The sequence below is a fragment of the Sceloporus occidentalis genome, unplaced genomic scaffold (assembly GCF_023333645.1).
Source record: "Sceloporus occidentalis isolate IW3139 unplaced genomic scaffold, rSceOcc1.0.p SCAF_2, whole genome shotgun sequence".
Lineage (NCBI taxonomy): Eukaryota > Metazoa > Chordata > Lepidosauria > Squamata > Phrynosomatidae > Sceloporus > Sceloporus occidentalis.
The window spans coordinates 66,236,489-66,254,257 of NW_028316982.1; the positions used below are offsets into that span (position 1 = coordinate 66,236,489).

A 17,769-nucleotide genomic window follows, 5' to 3' on the forward strand; every position below is an offset into this window, starting at 1 on the left:
AGGAAGCTTGGGAATGTTGTGGTTTTAGAGAAATGACAAACTCAGTGCAGGAAAATGTGCCACATATGAGTGTTCTGTTCAAAAGAATTTGTCTCAGGGGCAGCTGAAATGAGCAAAGGGTGCCTAATTATGATGAAAAGAACACATCTCAGTGACAATACATTTACTTTTTCAAGCACAGATTGCTGTCATTGAGACAGCCCACAGAATAATGATAGAACACACACTTTGTTCCCAGAAGGTCTCAAAATTCAATTCCTGGCAAAAAAAAAATATTGAGCAGGACAAGTGTGCATGAGACCTAATATAGTTGCTGCCAATCAGAGTAAACAATTATGTCCTAGTTGTACCATTGATCTGACTCAGTGTAAGGCTGCTTAATATGAACAATATAGCCTTTATCTCACTACATTGCTAGGTGGGGTTCTTTAATTCAACCATTAAGAATCTATGTTAGGAAAGAATGTATTTCAAAATACCTATTTAATTCTCCAAAGAACTTGCCTCTTATTTCTTATGCACACATAAGTTACAGTGTCTGGAGGGAATTCATTTATACTTGTCCGTACTGCCTTCTGCCTTTCATTTGTTATTGTTTATTTTTAAAGTAAAGAGAAAAAATGAACAGAAAAAAAATGAAATAAAACAAATCAAAACATTTCAGTTTGGCAAGAAGAAACAACTGGAAGCAGCCAGAGGAAATAAGCCATTGTATTAGATGCCTTCGTACTAGGCACAGGAGCCAGTGGCTAGTTTGCCACACCTCTGCAGACTGTACCCACTCACAGTGAGCCAAAATGTCTCCAGTTTCCTCTGCAGTTCCTCTCAAAATGGCATGTTGTATTGTGATATTGTAACACTTTCTGTCATGCTCACCAGCAGGGAAGAACTGGTCCACAATGTGGAAGTAGTGCAAAACTTGGGTGGAAGTGACCATGTCCTCCTGAGATTCATTAAATAGAGGAAAGGAAAATTTGAGTGCAGTTGGACATTCCCACTGGATAGTAAGAAATCCAATTCTGATAAGCTTATAGAGATACTGGTCAAGCCTGCATGGAGCATTCAGTGAAAGGGAGTTCATCATGGATGGGTCTTTCTTAAAAGTGAGATACTGATGGTACAATCACAAATAATTCCAAGAAGAAAGAAAAGTTGGAGGCATCTAAAGAAAATAGAGTTGATGGCTAAAAAGCTTTTAGATGACTGAAAAGGGCCATGCATAAAACACTGAAGAAGGACAAATCAACAAGGAAGAAATAGCCAATATTTGTAGAAAGAAGATCAAGAGAGCTAAAACTCTGAAGGAATTCAAGTTTCCAAGCAATTAGATGGTCTATTCCTAGGGATGTTTTAGCTGTGTATTCTTGCACTGGCAGGGGATTTGACTCGAGGAATCTTGGAGTTTTTCAATGATACTGTGCAGTGTTTTCAAAACTTCCTGGACAGGTTATAGATGCCTGAAAAACACTGGTCCATCAAAATTTTGGGGATTTGATCAGTGGATGAAGCTTTCTGCCATAAATTCACAAAACTGAAGTTGGCTGCTCAAAAGTACATCCCCCCTTGAAATGAATTGAGCCTACTTCCAAATAGTTGTAGCATAGATATACAGCCAAAATATCCAAACTCCCCAGTTTACTTCTAGAATTTTTTCATTTGGATCAAGTGAAAAGGATAGCAAAGGAAAATTCAAACCAAGGACCTGGAATTATGACAATGAAAACAACATAATTCAAGATCAGGAAGGAACATAAAGATGCTGGATGCAGAATACAGAAGAGCTATATAAAAGGAATAACAAAATGAAAGACATATGAATCAAAGAGCCATATGAAGATGAGCCCCACATTCTAAAAACAGAGGTGGAAGCAGCAATTAGAGAAATGGGGAAAAATAAATCACCAGGAACAGATGATCTTCCATTTGAATTGCTTCAATCCACACTAACAGAATCAATACCGTTACTAACCAACATATGTCAACAGATATGGAAAACAAAACAATGGCCAACATACTGGAAATGATCAATATACATCCCTATCCACCAAAAGGAGATACAAAAGACTGCAGCAACTATAGGACCATAACTTTAGTCTCTCACACAAGCAAAATCATGCTCAAAATTCTGAAACATAAGACTCCAACCATATATGGAGAGAGAAATCACAGAGATGCAAGCAGGATTTAGGAAAGAAAGGGACACTAGGGACCACATTGCAAACATACAGTGGCTAATGGTTGCACTAAGGAATTCTAAAAATAAAATTAAATGAACATGTGCTTTATAGACTATAGCAAGGCCTTTGACTGCATAGATCACAAAAGACTATGGAATGTCCTTAAAGACATGGGAGGGCCAACACATCTGATAGTCCTAATGAGGAATCTTTACTCAGGATAGGAGGCCACTGTCAGTACAGAACACAGAGAAACAGAATGGTTCCCAATTGGCAAAGGGATCAGACAAGGCTGTATCATCTCACCCTATCTGTTCAACTGCAAAACACATTATACAAAAAGCAGGACTGAACACAGAAGGAGGAGGAGTGAAAATAGGAGGAAGGAATATCAACAATCTAAGATATGCAGACGACACCGTACTACTAGCCAAAAACATCACAGACTTGGAACAACTACTAAGGAAGATAAAGTGCAAAGACAGGCTTATTGTTGAACATAAAGAAAACAGAAATAATGACCACAGAAAATGTACACAGATTCAACTTAGATAATGAGGAAATAAAAATAGTAAAAGAATTTTCATAACTGGGATCAAATATTGATCAGAGTGCGGACTGAAGTCAGGAAATCATAAGAAGACTAAGAATAGGGAGGGCAGCTATGAGAGGACTAGAAAATATTCTAAAATGTAAAGACCTACAACTGAACACAAAAGTTAGAATCATACAAGCCATTGTATTCCCTATTACCATGTATGGATGTGAGAGCGGGACAGTTAAGAAAGCGAATAGGAAGAGAATTAATTCATTTGAGATGTGGTGCTGAGAAGAGCGCTGAGGCTACCATGGACAGCCAAGAAGTCAAACAAATGGGTGCTAGAGCATATCAAACCAGAAATCTCTCTGCAAGCCAAGATGACAAGACTGAGGCTGTTGTACTTTGGCCACATTCTGAGGAGGAAAGACTCACTGGAAAAAAACAATAATGCTATGAAAGGGGTAGGGAAGCAGAAAGAGAGAAAGGCCACATGCTAGATGGATGGACTCTATTAAGGAAGTCATGGGTATGAATTTGCAGGACCTGAGCAGAAAAGTGGAGCATAGGAAGTCTTGGAGATGTCTCATCTACAGGATCACCATGGGTCGAGATCGACTTGAGGGTGGATTACAACAACAAAAATACAGATATATTCTGTCTGCTTTGCAGAGCTGTAAATAATATTAAAATATTTGAAAAACTGTTTAAAACATTTTTTCAAGTTTTCAGAAACCATGGGGAGAAAAATCTTCTGAAAAAAAATTACGTGTGGTTGTTTTATGCAGAAAATAGCATTTTCTGTATATGAAATAACAATTGTTGTGCAGTTTCCTGCTTCCTGTGCAGAAAATGCTATTTTATGTAAAACCATCATGTGAATTTTGTGCAAAATAATTTTCAAATTGAAAATAAGTGAAAACTGTGGTTTTCAAAGATTTGCTAGCTGTAGGAAGAAAATTGCTAAAATTATTTAGTGCCTCCTTCACAAATGAACTTACTGAAGAATTACATCCTTATTGCTATCATGGATGCTATTTCAACCAACCTAGAAAACATACAAACAACATATATTCTCATTTAAGTGTTATATCATTTGTCAGACTGATTTTTAATGCTTAAATCCAGTTGGTAGTCCCAACTACAATAGACTCATTGAATCCAATGGGATTTAGACTTGTGTCACCATTCAAAAATTATTTAATGTTCTACTCTGATTGGGACTAACTAATCGGATTCCAAACTTGAAGTAGAAAATGCTGATTAACTACTGCAATCAAGATACTGGAAAGGGAGGGGGAAGCAGTTTTAAAAATGCAGCTTCAGAACAGCAGGTGGTGTTGTACTTCTATCTACATGACACAAATAGCAAGGAAAGTATGCATAACTTCATTTATGATATTGTTATTTTGCCATATTTTGGTCATTTATTATTTAAATATTTCCTTGTTAACCTAAGAAAATAGGATTGACCTCCACAAGAACCTATTCAGATTGATGGAGTTTATCTACATATACTGGCCAGAATCCACACGGGCACATACAAATACTTAGCAAGTCTAGTTACATAGCTACATAGTGACTCTCAGGCTGACAACTCCATACCCGCAATTATTGGGTAGCAACCACTGTGATCAATCGGGGTCCACTCCCTTGTTGCTCAGTAAACAGATGACTGAAGTTCTCCCTCCCATGAATGGTCTCCATTGCAAAAGGCAGAAGCAGGGTCCCCATTGCAACCTTCCACTCTTGGACCAGAGATTTTTCATAGGGGTGGGATTTGGAAATGTTACTTTTCTGTTTCCTGATCACCAGGAGGAACTGACCTCCTTCATTCACACTGGCTGCTGCCAGTAGGTAGAGATTGGTGGATTTTCACAATCTCTATGTAACCCATGAATTAGGGAAAATATAAGGATTGTGAATACCAAATAGTTATGAATATGACCCACCCAAGGACACTGGACTCTGGGGACATGGTGGCTTAGCAATTAAGATACTGACTCTGTTGACTGCAAAGTCAGCAGATGAGCACTTCAACACCCAAGCGTCATGTGATGGAGTGAGCTCCCATCACTAGTCCCAGCTTCTGCCAATCTAGCAATGTAAAACTGCAAGTTGATAAATAGGTACCACTTTGGTAGGAAAGGAACAGCATTCTCTGTGCCTTGGCATTTAGTCATGCTGGCCACATGGCCACAAAGTCATCTTTGACAACACTGGCTCCTTCAGCTTAGTAACAGAGACATGCACCACCCCCTATAGTCGGACATGACTAGACAATCATGTCAAATCTTTACCTTTAAATAACAAATTTGCAACTTCTCAAGTGGATTCTGAACATTGATCTTTAAGCATGAGATAGATCTGTGCTACTTCAAGGGAGGAGGGGCATAAACATATTTTCAGACCAAAGTTCCCTGTGTACTCAAATGCCGTTTAGAACTACAAGAGGTTATTTAGGTATATTTAGTTCCTCTCATAGAAAAAAGAACTGGATAGGGCTGGGATTACAACAGGGGTGGCAAAAGATTTTTCTGTGGTATTTCCCCCCCAAATATACTTAACTGCTGAGAACATACCAATTTTCTTTAACTGGGTCTTTATTTAGTACATGCTAAGTTTTGAAACTTTGGGGCTATGCTGACCACCCCAAAGGGGGGGTCTGCAGCTGCCCTATTGGCTGGATTGGGGCCTCTGGAGAGCGCAAAAAGGAGCCGCAAAAAGCGGATCCTTTTTGGGCCCTGCAAGGGGCGCCATAGCTGCGGCGGATGCGGATTCAGCACCAGAAGGGCATCATGATGGCATGTGCCATGTAGACCGGTGTGCACCAAAATGGCACCCTGGGAGCGGGGTTAGGGCATCCAGCATGCAGATAGTGTACCCTAACTCTGCCCACAGGCCGGCAGGCCATAGAAAAATATGACGATACAAATATTTAATGTCAAGGTGATAACAATAATAGTTGGCAATCAGACTTCATGGATTAATGGGTATATCTGAGGTTTCATTCATCTTGGGTGATAGGGATCTAAGGCTTTTACAGTCAAAGCATTTAGAACTTTGGTTATCAGAGTCGGTGTTACATGTACTACTACCTTGAGATTTCTCACCCCTCTCTGAGCTTAGTCTGCAATCCTCTCAGCAACCTGTCTGGGGAAAAATAAATCTTCCCAGAAACACTATATTATTGTGAGTTACCTTTGTTGAAATGCAAAGTATTTTGGGCTGCCTAGTGCAGTTAACAAGATCCATTAGAATCATTTAATGCAACTGCAGAAGGGCTGGAAGCTCTTTTTTCCCCTGGTAGCTTCTGGGGACACACAGATTGCCAAAAACCTTTGCAAGTAAAATATGAAGACCCAATAAACAAACACTGGAGGTGGCCAGGAGTCCATTCTTGTGTTTGCAAAACAGGGTCTGGAATTTGGTTAGTAAGTTAGGTAGACTCACTACATAAGTCCAACTTATAGCTCATTTTTAAAATTATTGTTGCCATGATTAAAATTCTCTACTGAGTTGGGGGTCATCCACACTATGAAATAACCTGTTGTGGAAACCAGGTTATTTCATGGGCGTTCACATTGTTCCTTGAACACTCCTGGCGTAGTGTGTGTGTGTGTGTGGGGGGGGGGGGCTAGTGAAAAGGCAACTTTACCTGCATTCAGCACCATGTCTTTTGGGGGGGGGGGGGAACAGAGCAATTCGCATCTTCAGTAGTGCGAATGCGGTACCAAATCTGGATTGCTGGGATCCATTCCTGGCCATGAGGCACCGACATGTTGATCTGAAAGTGGTACCAGTGGAGAGATCTGATTGAGCTAAATGTAGTGTGAATGTCAATTTGGTATCACATCACTGAACAGATTGGCATCTCCTCAGTACAAAAAAGTGAGTGTGAATGGCCCCTGTGTGATGATGAATTTTCCACAACCCCAAATATTTGCTGGCAGTGGAGGGTGGGAGGGAGCAGTGAATGCTGGATGAACAGCAATGATATTATCCTACAGGATGCTTGTCTTCTTTCCCTCCCTCCATTCTCTTTACCAGGGAGGGAAAGAAGACAGGCATCTCACTTTGCCCTGTTGCTAGATGCACACTGACAGGCAACTCCCAGGGGTCCTCTGGATATCTTGGAGGATAATATCATTGCTGTTCATCCAGCATTCACTGCTCTCTACCACCCTCCACTGCCAGCAAATATTTGGGGTTGTGGAAAATTCATCATCACACAGGGACCATTCACACTCACTTTTTTTGTACTGGGGAGATGCCGATCTGTGCAGTGATGTGATACCAAAATGATGTTCACATTACATTTAGCTCAATCAAATCTCTCCAACCCAGTCTGACATTCGCACTGGTGCCACTTTCAAATCAACATCATGGCGCCTCATGGTCCGGAGTGGATCCCAGTGAACTGGATTTATTTGGTACTGCATCCGCCATGTTGTGGGGCTGCTGCAGGTAAAGAATAAAGTTTTTGTGAGTTAGGAGGACAAGTGCCATTTCTGCAGACTTTTACAATATAGCTCCTGATCCAGATTTTTTTTTTTCGGGGGGGGGGGGGGGAGGGGCATGTTCAGGTGCAACCTGAAATGTATCTAAAAGTGTCTGTTGGAGGCTTCAAGGAGAGCGAATTTACCATTTTTAGTCTGAGGAATCTTGAGGGGTCAAGGACCACCAAAAACAAGAGTAGCAGCTGGGTGGAGGGCTGCATACAGCCCTGTCCCAATAGAGCTCAATAGACCAGGTGACATTTTTGATAGGGACAGATAGTCATTTTGTTAAGTTTTCCAGTCTTGATGAAAGTAACATTTTATACATCACAAGATCTGTAACAAGAAAATGTGCACCATGCACTAAGAATTCACACAATGCTCAGGTAGTCTTCCCAGTCCCATCTCTCACAGCGCTTGCCTCCAACATCAGTCAGATATGAAGTGATATGAAAGATTTCTGCACTGGGAAGCTGCAGTTAGTCATGAGAAGATATTTAGCTAAATAGGCCGATGGTTTGAATTGTAGAGCAAACAGTACTTCACTAGCTGGATTGATAATCTGAATATGGGTGTTCTAGTGCAAAAAAGGGGAATGTTTCCAAGTTCTGAACTGCTTCCTTATGCTGCTACTGTTGTTGTGTGCCTTCAAATCGTTTACGACTTATGGCAACCCTGAGATGATCATAGGGTTTTCTGGGGCTGAGAGGATGTGACTCACCCAAGGTTACCCAGTGGATTTCCATGGGTGAGCAGGGATTAGAGCCCTGATCCCCAGAGTCATAGACCAATGCTCAAATCACTACATCACACTGGCTTAGGCTACATAGGTCATAATCCTTTTCATGAAATGGAGTTGTATCTAGATATTATCCCTGCATATGCAGCCATTGCAGTTTTATTTATTTGTAATTGCTCTTTTCATTCCTATTTTTAAAATATATGTTAGAACTTATATGGTTAGGCCACAACCATATTTTTTTCTTATCAGATGTATGTTTGGTCACATGAAAAAAATGTCATGGATACCCATTGCCAGGCTTTGTACTAAAATGCATGCAAGGAAAATGTAGATTATTTCCCCACCCATACTCCCAGCACCCCCAGCAATGGCATCTGCACTTCTCAAACTACCACCAAGTGCAGGAGTAGAAAGTATGCAGTCCTCCCATAATCCCTCACTATTAGCTAACTTGGCTAGACTTGGCTAGAATTGATGGGATCTGCAATCCTACAATGCCTGGGGCCTTACACAGCTCGCATGGCAAATGTTGTGGAATCTACAAGTATGAAGGCTGCTTGTGCATTCTTTTCTGGAAACATTAAACATCACAGGCTACAATGTTTGTGATTCTCTTGGGGGTCCCAAGTAGCCCTTTAAGTCTTTGCAGTCTGTTCTAATATTGTATTGTGCTGATCAAATTCTGTGGGGAGGGGGGATCCCTTTACAAGAGAGAAGTGACCTAAACAATGACTTTGTCACTTCAGTCTGTTGCCTGCATAAGCAAACTGCTCTTCTATCTAGTGGCCTCATTAGCTTGCAAACACAGTGGTGCACTATGGTGATGGGTCCCTGAGGAACCATCTCCTGTCAAATTGCAGCAGATTGTATGGTCCTGTTATCTGAGACCCTCCAAACCTCTCTTGAGGACATTAACATTTCTCTGTTAGTTTCCAGTGACCTTTACAATCAAGGCCTGGCTGTTGTTTCTCTGCCATTTCCATAAAGATGGGAATGAATATGAGGCAGAGCAAGCAATTTTATTTCATTGGTTTGTTTTTCATTTTGGTTATTTGAGTTCTTGCCGTTTCCAATTATTAATCTAAATGTCTTTCATATAATTATTAAACCATACATTATTTTGTTAGGGAAACAATAACAAGTGACATATAAATTCCATATATAAATATAAGATTGACATTCTAGCACAAAGGCAGAACAATCTAATATTAGAGTCTGTAGTCCATCCTAAGCATTATTGGACCCTTAGCAGCAGGAGTGGCGAGAAGGAGCCGGAGCTACAGGGGAACAGTTCTGTCTCTCACTTTATAATGTCTGTTATAGGTAAAGGATACTTACAATATAAAGAATATTATCAGCCCTCTGTTTCCATAAATTCTGAATCCACATGGATTCAACTATCCAAAATATTTTAAATATTTTTAAAAGATTCCAAAAAAGAAACCTTGATTCTAACATTTTATATAAGGGACAGCATTGTACTATGCCATTGTATTTAATGGGATCTGACTATCCATGGATTTTGATATTGGGGTTGGAAGTCCTGAAGCTAAACCCCAGTGAATACCAAGGACCCACTGTACACTCAGTTCTTCTGATGTTAAAAAGAATGGGTCTGCCAATGTTTCAGGAAATCCTATCAAAGAAATGGCCAACTTCTGCAAGATTTAGCATATATGTGAACTTTTTGTGAAATATCCATTGCACAAAGAACTGAGCTTAATAATAAAATTCAGTTTTGTGAAAAACAAAGTGAATTTGATTCAAAATACAGAGGTTTTTGCACATATACACACAAAATCTTTGAATTCCTGTTAGGATGTGTTGGCCCTGGCAACTACTTCAATGTGTGGGATATTGCTATGGGGAAAGAAGCAGGCTGGAAATATATCCAACTAATATTCATGTTTCCTTTTCACTTGAGTTGTCAAAACAGAGTAATGCTAAGCCATATCAGTTCTGTAGGGTACCCATTTTTCTCATACAACTAGTTTAAGACAAAAAAAAAAAAAAATCCACTTTTATTGGCAGCAGTATTTGCCAACCTACAGAAACTCAACCCCAAGAAAGACAAATGTAAAAAATATTTCATATACCAACAGTAAGAACATACAATTTACATGTAAGTACAGGACAGCACTGTCAGCCCCCAGGCTGTTTTCCACCTGTGCTGTTACTCGGAAAATCCCCACATTCTGGTAGATGTGTTTGATCCCATCTTCTGTTGAACTGAGATTGGCGTATGACACAGCACTCCCATCTCCAAAATCCACACGAATTATTGATCTTTGAATATCTCCCTAAATGAGAGAAATAATGAGAAAATCAATGACTAACGTAAGAATTTGAATATTTGCCAGTTTGGAAAGGATTTAAAAATGAGAAACCACAATTTGCAGGGATAGGTAGAATCCAGAGTTGGTCTCCTTTTGACTTGTTTTCATCTCATTTTGTATTGTTTCCCATTACCATGAGCACTTTGTTGCAATGCAGGATGGCTGTTTGCATGTGCATCCCACTCTGCCAGCCAGCACCACCACTGCTGGCATGAGCCACTTGCTCTGAGCTCATAATGAGGCACCCAGTCTTGATCACAAGGCTAAACACCTCGTTCTGACCTCAAAATGAGCCACTTGCATCAGTGGAGGCAACACTGGGCAGCACAGCATTGCATTGTAAACAGCTGTCCAGCACTGCAACATAGCACTCTTGAAGATCCAGAGCAAAAGGTGATTAAAAAAAAACCCTTAAGTGTATAATACATTGGGTTCACTGCTGAACTGGCCAAACATCATTTAGACAGCTAGTTCCCACCAGAACCAAGGCTTGGGCCCTGCCTCATACAGACTGGTTGGTGTAGGAATGGGTGAAAGATGTTTTATTTGTCATTTGAGGAGAAATCCTAAAATACATCATGGTAGTTGGATTTAAGCCCATGAACAGACAAAAGAAAAGAGACAAAACTATTTGAAAATGGGGAAATTATTCCAGCCAACAAGTGTGACTTCACACTCACCATGCCAGCCAATTTGGCAATTGGAGGGGGGGGGGGTGCTAAGAGGTTGCTACGCCTTCTGCCAAGGTGAGACTACAACTCCCAGCATGCACTGGGAGCCAGATGTGGCCTTGGCTTGGTTTGGCCACTGGAAAGGGCAGGGCTTCCAGCCTTCCCATTGGTGGGTTGGTTAGAAGTGACAAGGAGTTCCTGCCCCCTTTCTCATCAGCCCAGAGGCTTATTGCAGGCCACATGGTTGCACGGAGATTGCCATTCCGGCTTGGACCTCCCCACCCTGGTTTACTTCTGCAAAAGAGTTATGGAGTTGCTGTCACAACTTCCTGGGGGTGGTAGCATGGGTCATGGATAGGGTGGGCATGGCTTCTGGTGCTGCAGAGCATTGGATCAAGAGTCCCACAGGGACCTGGGGGCACTGGGATTGTGGAGGAGATGCCATTGCGGGAGCAACTCCTGATCAGCATCCCCTGGTGACAAGGGGCAGAGATGCGAACAGGTGAATATCCCGTTACCACCCCCGCCCCCCGTTTTGTCATCCCAAGGCCCAACTGTAACTGAGCAACAGGATTTATCAATCAACAGTTGGTTTGGTCGGTGCTAACTCCTGACCCATGCTTCACGCCAACCCTGCCTGTAGTCTGTATTAATAAATTTGTGGCCTTTTTTCTTCCATATGGTGGTCTCTGTGCATTACTTTATGCGGTGCCCCCTTCACTGCAAATGGTTTTTTCTCAAGAGGAAAGCATTGCCTGTTCCCAATTAAATGTCAATTAAATTTGAAAAATGAGGACAATGATATCAAGTCAGAAATTGAACTCTTTTGTTCTTTCAAAGTGTGGTGTGAAGCTCACAGGAACTGGCCCCACTCCAATACTAGATATTCAGCATTTCAGTGACACTGAAAAGAATCCCTTTAAAATTATAACTTTCACTTTAAAGCAAAATCTCTGTCTTGCTCTAAAGTGAAAATCTTTATCCTGATGAAGGTTCTTTTTGCAGGGGTGCTACTGCACTGCCAAAATTTGGCAGCCTGTCAAAAAAACTAAAGAGAAAAATGAGGGGGAAGAGGTAAGGAAATAACAGCAAATTTAAAGGATTTAATTTTGCTTAAAATTTAACCTTGCTTAAAAATTAAAAATATTGAAGGTGCATATTCAAGGAAGATATTATACACATTTTAATCTCGTGCAGCTAAATGTGACTCCTTACAAGCATGGAGTGTTATTCCTTGCAGAAAGTAACATAAGATTAGAGATACTCTAAATGCACAGCACAATCCTACATATGCCTACTCAGAAGTTAGACCCATTGATCTCAGTGGTCCTTAATACCAGGTAAGTATATATAAGAATACAGCATTAAATGTAATATGAAAAGATCTAAGGAAAAGATGGATGATGTGTCTTTTTCAATATGAATGTGCCTTTTTAAACATAGCCTTTTATAAATTCTGGTAGGCCAAAGAATATGCTGAGTCTACATTTGCCACCAGAGGAAAAAATCATTTCTAAGCTCAGCAGGAAATGGCCTTCTGATTCTCATCAAGGCTTCCTGCTGAGAAAGATGTCCCCTACCACTCTAATTAGAGAAGACCTACAGCTGTCACTCTCAAAGCCTCTTTGAGAAGGTGAATTTGGTTGGCTTTTCCAGTTTCTTTTCATTAAAATTATTTAAATCTTTTGAAGGGAAAATGCTTTCTCTCCCATTAAGTGCAGCTCAGGCTGTAATAATTTTCTGAAAAGGCCATGTTTAAAAAGCTGACATTTAAATATTTTGGTTTCTGAGGCCAAAGAATACATAAGCAAAAGAGGTAGCGCGTGACCAGTAAGAGATATTTTCACGATTGTGATGAGAAATGTAAAAAGTTTAAGGGGAGAAAGAACCTCCTCAGTGTCTTATTTCCCTGAAAACTAACCTACATTGTTCTCATCATGTATTTGGTTTTCTGAAAACAGCTGCTAATGATAGTATACCACCTACTATACAGGGAAGTCAGTTCAGCTCCTAGTACAGGCTTCAGAAACTTTAAATATTGTTTCAGGATCATGAACCTGTGCACGATGAAATCTAGTAAATATTCTCCATTAAGAGTTCTGTATAACTGATAGCTATACTGTGGATTTCCTTTGAATGGGAAATTACAAAAAAATAGATCCATGTTTGTCACTCCTCCCCACCCCCCAACCCACATATGTCATTCAACACTGCAATAAATTATCGATAGACTGGTTTTCTGACTCTACTGAAGTCAAACAATAAGGCAGTGGATGGAAGGCATTTCTTCTACAGGTTTTGATATTAATACACCAAGGCAACACTCCTATATACAAGAATTCTAAATATAAGAATTTGAGTTGAATAATTTGTTCCCATATTCTACATCAGATGCTCTGCTGTGACATCAAATAATCTTCAAATATTTTGTAGATAATTGTTATTGGGCCAATAGTTCATTAGTAGAACAGATGCTTTGTGTGCAAAATTTATTAATCCAGGTGCACCCCAGGAGAAAGAGGACAAAGGAAGCAAAACAGTGGTCGACACTGATGTATTTCTATTGCCTACATCTCAGGAAAGGAAAGGATGGCCTAAACCACTGTAAGTTCTTCCTACAACAATTTAAGGGTTGAATCACGAGCCCTTAAATAGTTACTGAACATTCACCCTTTCCATACGCTACCACTGGGTGGAAATGGATGTTGTTCTTTCTCCTTTTTTCCCCAGGTTCTCCTCAAAAGCTAATCTTTTTTTCAAGCAGGAACAGAAAACACCAGTAGACATAGATTGCTGTTTCTTTTTTTAAATGGTGTCTGTAGAACTAATAATGCACTGTTTTCACAACAAGATGGGAAAACAAGCATTCATACCATTATAAATAAACAGATCCCATTTGAGGACCTATTAATACTGAATACATATTACCACAATAGTAACTGCTAGAGGCAGAGGAGACTTATGGCCATTCTTCAGGAACTTCAAGATCAGTATGTTAAACTAGAAACTAGTTTCTATTATCTATAGGAGAAATATCAATTTCTGAGGGGTACAGTCCAAAATATTATATTCTGATTTTCATTGTGTGGGTCCTAAATTTAATTTAAAAAGAAAATAAAACTATCAAATAAAATAAAAATCTTGTTTAAAAATTGTGCAAGTAATTTTGTAATAGGAAAGTAAATGTGATTTTTCTCCCCTTTATGTCAAGCAGATTCACTATTTCCCCAAAAGTTACACACCTGGCACCTCTAAGTATTCGGATGTAAATCTCTCCAAAAATGGAGGCTTCTTAGTCAGATTTATGCTGAATAGGTCAGCAATGGGGGAAAGGAGTAGCATGGAGGCAAAAGATGCTATCTCAATCCTATTTCACCAGGGAGCACAAATAAATACTGCTCCATTGTCACACTGTGCCATATTTGTTGTGGGATTTGATATGGTAGTGGTGGGTGAGGACTATTTTTTTCTGAGATTTGCCTTATATAGGATATTCAGGATATATATTCGCCTTGAAGCCTTCCTGATTTTTCACACCTAAGTATTCAGAAAGAGCAGCCTGACCTGTTTACAGATTATTATACGTTGATTACTTATATGCTGTCTATACTACTTTGCTGTTGGAGAGAAGACTGCTAATTTTAATCATTCTAATGAGGACGACACCTTCAAACATCCAATTTCAAGCTCATCCAAGAGGCTGCAAGCATGAATTTATTTTATAAAGTGCTGGGATTTATATGTAAATTAAACAATGAGATGCAACGCAAAAGTTTTAAAAATTGAGTCCCAAGCCTCACATTTAATTTGGAACTCTTCAATTATGCGATGACTGGTTATCTCTTTATCCATGCAGATGTTTAAAATTGAGTTTTAATTAGCCTTTGTAGCAGGCAGATGTTGCTTCTCAGTTGTTTTCCAGAATGGAATTCTCAACAATCTGCTTTATGTAGTCTTTATGCAGATTAACCTATTTTTTTTCCTGCCATGCCAAAGATTCAGTGTTGGAGTTATTCATATATGATTTCTTATGGACAACACTTCTGTTAGATTCAGGGAAGGATGGGTGTTTGTTCATATGTATTTGTATACACACAAATACAAACACACAGTGATAGTGCAGTCCTAGGTGTGTCTTAATTGTAAGTTGCACTGAGTTCAGGGGAGCTTACTCCAAGAAACAAGATATAAGATTACGGCCTATATAACTGTCACTTCATCTCCACTAGGCTATACACATACACAAACAAAAATTAAAATGTGGGAGGGAGGGAGAATAAGAACACCATTTTCTCCACCACCCGAGGAAAGAGGTCTGCTGCCTGCCTGCTTGCTGCTCCTGGTCAGTCAAAAGATAGACCAGAGAATAGAGGGTCTGCCTATCCTAGATGGGGTTACAGTCTCTCTGAAATCTCAGGGCCACAGTTGGGTATTCTCCTGGACTCAGTTCTGAGCCTGGACTCTGTCCTTCTCATCTGATTCCAGGAATCTGCCTTGGTATCAAAACATTGTCAGTAATGGACTGGATGAGGGCAAACAAACTGAAGTTTAATCCAGACAAGACAGAGGTTCTCATGACCAGTAATAAGAAAGACCAGGGAATAGGGATTCTGCCTGTGCTAGACAGGGTTACACTTCCTCTGAAATCTCAGGCATACAACTTGGGTGTTCTCCTGGACTCAGCTCTGCTCCTGGATCCCCAGATTTCAGCAGTCGCCTAAAGTGCATTTGCCTTCTCAGCACTATCTTTTCAAGTCTTCACCCCCTTTAATAATTGATTATAATATAAGAATATTAATAATAAGAGCTACTGAAAGCATAATTGTCTGTCTGCACATAGGCTCATGCTTTTCGATTGTTGTTTCAAAATGAAATCCATGGTATTCTAGTGATTTTAAGGGGAAATTTAAAATATACATTAATTTCCCTGTCTGTATTTCTACAGGACATTGTGATATTATCAGAAACCTGAAAATTAACAGGGTAAATGTGGTAAAATTAATAGGATTAATAGGATAAAATGCACAGGGAATTTGAAGGTCAGGGACATACAGGAGTAGAGCTGATCACATGGGTAATCAGAAATTTTACATAGATCAGTGCAATGAAGATAAACTGGGATCATTTTCAACTGGTTGCTTGAACATTTACCATGAAAGAATATGATTTCTTCTCGTCTCTGGAGGAATATTGAATTGGATTTGGCCTAAGAGAATGGCAGTAAAACATCCATATCTTGGCACAAATTATCATGCATATCCCCTCATACCTGAAATATTTCCATATATCATGAAAATTACTTCAAATCAGATGGTAGAGTTAATTTTATAACACCTTTCTTGTTTTCAGTAGATGAAAAAATGATGACTGAGAGATGATGTTTGCTCTAGGTCTCTCCATAATGAATCTTCTACATTCTCATTCCTTTCTCACTATCTTGCAAATGCACATTTTTCAAACTATTTAGGTGTGCCTGTAACTTGAGCTTATACACTTATGATGAGTTTAATTTAGAGAATACAAATTGTAGGTTCAGCAATTCTGCACTATTCTCTCACAGGGAAGATTCTCAGAAAAGAATTATCTGTGTTTTCCCAATTAGTGACTGGTGGGAACAAGGGAGAAAGCATTCTTGGTGGCTTTTCCCAGAGATTGGAACTCCCTCCCTAAGGAGACCAGGATGACTTGTCCTTGCTCTCCTCTGGATGGCAGGTCAAAATATTTCTGTGTCATCAGACCTTGGGTCCCCCCAGTAAGAAAAGCATCAAATAAATAAATAAATAAATAAATAAATAAATAAATAAATAAATAAATATTTAAAGATTAATTAGGATTGGGCTATTAATGATGTGCAGTTCTTTTTAAAAGTTGGTTTATAGTCTTTTAATGCATTTTTATATTTTTATGTATAGGGGTTTAATTTCATAACTTGTTTAATTTTTATTAAATCTTGTATTTATACCTTTATTAATGTATTGTTTTTATTAGTATTGTTTTAAATATGGTGTTAGCCTCCTTGAGTCCCATTATCTGGAAAAAGGTGGGATAAAAATGCATAAAAAATACATCCTTTTCATAACTTGCAGAAGTAGAAAATAATGATTGTAGAAGACATTGTTTCAGAAACCAGCACTCTCTTTGCTTTCTCCATGTTGATCTCTCACTTGTTTTGCAGTACTAGCCCAGGTAGTCTTACCATCTTGCACAATTGTCAAGGAGTCGGGGAGGGCAAAATTTTCAAGTCACAAAGAAGTGAATCAGGCCCTGTTTATTTTAAGGCGATATTTCTAATATACAGCTCAGATTTGTCAAACTATGAATCCATTCAAGAGCATTGGTTAATTAAGTGTGTTCAGTTTTATCTGTTTTGTTCCAAACAATTCAAACTCAAAAGCACCATTGGGGAAAGTGTGAAATAGACCATACCTCTTCCAGCTGTACCAGAAAGGTAACATTGTGCCCTTGTTCTGATGTCAATGTGCCATCTGAAGTGACAACTCGAAGCCCTCTTGGGGCCTTGCCAGGACACTGCTGGGGCTTGGCTGTGTATTGCTCACGGACACCATCTGTGCAGTTATTAGATACAACCTTCCTATACCTGTTGAAGGGAGGAAACAGACACAACAGTGTTAGAAAATGCTGCAATTGGTTAATTTCAGATGATGTTCCTCTTCCTAAGTACAGCACTGCCATTTGCCATGCAGTTTTCATCAAGAGAACCATAAACCAGCTAAAATTGGTGAGCTTCAGCACCTTAGCCACAGTACAAAAGATAAGCAAGTTACAAGTAACATAAGCCCATATTC

At 39.5% G+C, this 17,769-nt stretch overlaps 1 protein-coding gene across 1 annotated transcript in view; it reads right to left on the bottom strand.

The window, feature by feature from the left end:
• Positions 1 to 17,769, bottom strand: part of SORCS1 (sortilin related VPS10 domain containing receptor 1) — a 539,126-nt gene that overhangs the window by 50,794 nt on the left and 470,563 nt on the right. The window contains exons 18-19 of the mRNA XM_089508330.1: positions 17,390 to 17,561; positions 10,070 to 10,256 (exon numbers count right to left, since the gene is read on the bottom strand). Coding sequence (XP_089364456.1) covers positions 10,070 to 10,256; positions 17,390 to 17,561 — 359 coding nt within the window. The remainder of the gene's footprint in view (positions 1 to 10,069; positions 10,257 to 17,389; positions 17,562 to 17,769) is intronic.